General features: G+C 38.0%; 1 protein-coding gene across 1 annotated transcript in view; it reads left to right on the top strand.

Moving 5' to 3' along the window:
* LOC107102833 (zinc finger protein jing homolog) overlaps positions 1 to 413 on the top strand; it is a 33,358-nt gene extending 32,945 nt beyond the window's left edge. The window contains exon 4 of the mRNA XM_015402267.1: positions 356 to 413. Within this exon, the coding sequence (XP_015257753.1) occupies positions 356 to 413 (58 nt within the window). The remainder of the gene's footprint in view (positions 1 to 355) is intronic.
* Positions 414 to 2,093: the final 1,680 nt, after the last annotated feature.

The raw sequence follows: 2,093 nt of genomic DNA, 5'->3' as shown, positions 1-2,093 counted from the left end.
CAGTCATGCACAAGGTAGACCTGCAAGAGAACCCAGGGATCTGAGGCCACCCTGAATTAGAGGGCCCCTACCGGAGCACCTAACCCCTGATATAGAATACCATCACAGCAGCAGCAATGGCGTGCATATAAAGGGGAGGAGACAGGCCCTGCTAATGCTTGGGGCCTAGGATTGTCCTGTAGGTGGAGGGAAGCCAAGCACTCAACCACGTGTAGACAGAGACATATTAACAGGCATCCAATCAGATTCACACAATTCCACCCTCACAGACATACACAGGCACGCAATGAAATGACGCACAAGAGCAGACACTTAAGAAATTCTTACACTCCTTAGACTCTTACTGTCCTCCCAGATCCTCCGGCCCCAAGCCCAAGGACAAGACCCCCTCTCTCCTCGAGCAGGCAACTTAAGCTGGAATGTCATCCATGACAGACTTGTATGCATGGAAACCTTTAGATTTACTCTGTTAAGCTATATTCACACTGCAGGCAAATCCGACACAAATCCATTCTTTTTGCCCATATGGGACTCATAAATGAGTTTGTCACGGCAATCGGAATAGCTCAGTTCTGTTCCTTCCACCCTACGAAAATCAGATTTGAGCCACTTTTATATGTACTACTAAATCAGATATGAATTTGTCTGAATGGTCATGCTGCTTTTTACTTCTACGTCATTGCTAGGGCTTCCTTTGCACATCCACGCTCACTTCTCTGCAACAGCAGCATCACTGATTGCTTTGGAAATGCAAAGTTGTTAATAGTTGTACTCTGTTTATAACACTGAGCAACTACATTCACTATTACTTTATTTTAGTTTATTTTCACTAAAGCTTTATTGAACACTTCTCATCTTTACTTGTGTAAACAATGGGCTGCTGTTGGATGTCTACCTTCTCTTTTTGGGCATGCAGGTCACTTTTGGGTCACAAACCATTCAGCATGCACTCATGCATATGCATACTAGTGTAAAAGACCATGCAGTGGAAATCAGATTTCATCAAAGTTTCTTGAATGAATGAATGTTGTTTCTCAAAAAGGTTCTCAAGTTTAACCAATGCCCTCACCTGCTTTCAGTTTCTTTCTTCTCCTCCTATTTGCTAGTGTCTTCAGTGACACTGCTCTCGTCTCCATGCATCGTTCTTTTGCTTCATCCTCTGTGATTTTTTTGTACAGCTCTCTGTCCATGAGTTTTGAAAGATTTTTGAACTTTCTACATTAAATAGCTTTCCTCTTGCCTCAACCACATTTTGCATTAAGTCCTCCTGTAACCTCACTGAGGCAATATAAGCATTTTGGAGTGGCTAAGTCAAGAGTCCCAGGTTAAATGGTGAACTATTCCAAAGGATTAGGGAAATGGCAAGCAGACCTTCCAGTTTCACTTATGACTGCAGATAAATTTCTAATATGGCTGTAAAAAGATGTAACAGCTGCTTGCCAAATATTTGTATTTAAATGCTAAAAAATTGATTAACTTCTTTTTTTACATCTAATTTTCCAATGAAAACAAACTTTCTTATTGAATTAGAAGGATTTATAATGTTTATCTATCAGGAATATGAAAAATGTGAGCCTTAGCTTTAAAGAAAATCATGTTTGTTTTAGAATTACTTTATTAATTTAGATTTTATGGATCAATTGATAAACCAACCTAAAAATATTAACATTTGACAGTATCATGTTTAAATTTTAATAATATGTATATGTATAAAATGCATTAAGACATTGATTATCATGACCATAATAATGTCTGCAGAAAATGTACCTTTTTGCTGTAACACAAGTCTAAAAAGTAAAAAAAAGTAATTAGTCATGGTTTGGATAGCAATCATTATTTTTATTTATTTATTTATAGTGTGTACAAAAAAAGGGTAACAAGTGGGGGAGGAGTTGCACAGTTTATTCTAGAAGAGAGTCGCATAAAATGCTCTTTTCTTTAGCGATACGAGAAAATGCTAACTATCCTATGCATAGGTTTAGTTTTTAACTCTAATATCTCAGCGTTAGTGTAACTAAGAGGTTTGTTTTTTGTTTGTTTTTTTAATGGGTGTTTGCGTTACCCATCCCAACAGAGCCCACAGCAGCGTCTCT

Source organism: Cyprinodon variegatus, unplaced genomic scaffold (genome assembly GCF_000732505.1).
Source record: "Cyprinodon variegatus isolate N-32 unplaced genomic scaffold, C_variegatus-1.0 Scaffold1328, whole genome shotgun sequence".
NCBI lineage: Eukaryota > Metazoa > Chordata > Actinopteri > Cyprinodontiformes > Cyprinodontidae > Cyprinodon > Cyprinodon variegatus.
This window is presented reverse-complemented; position numbering and strand designations above follow the sequence as displayed.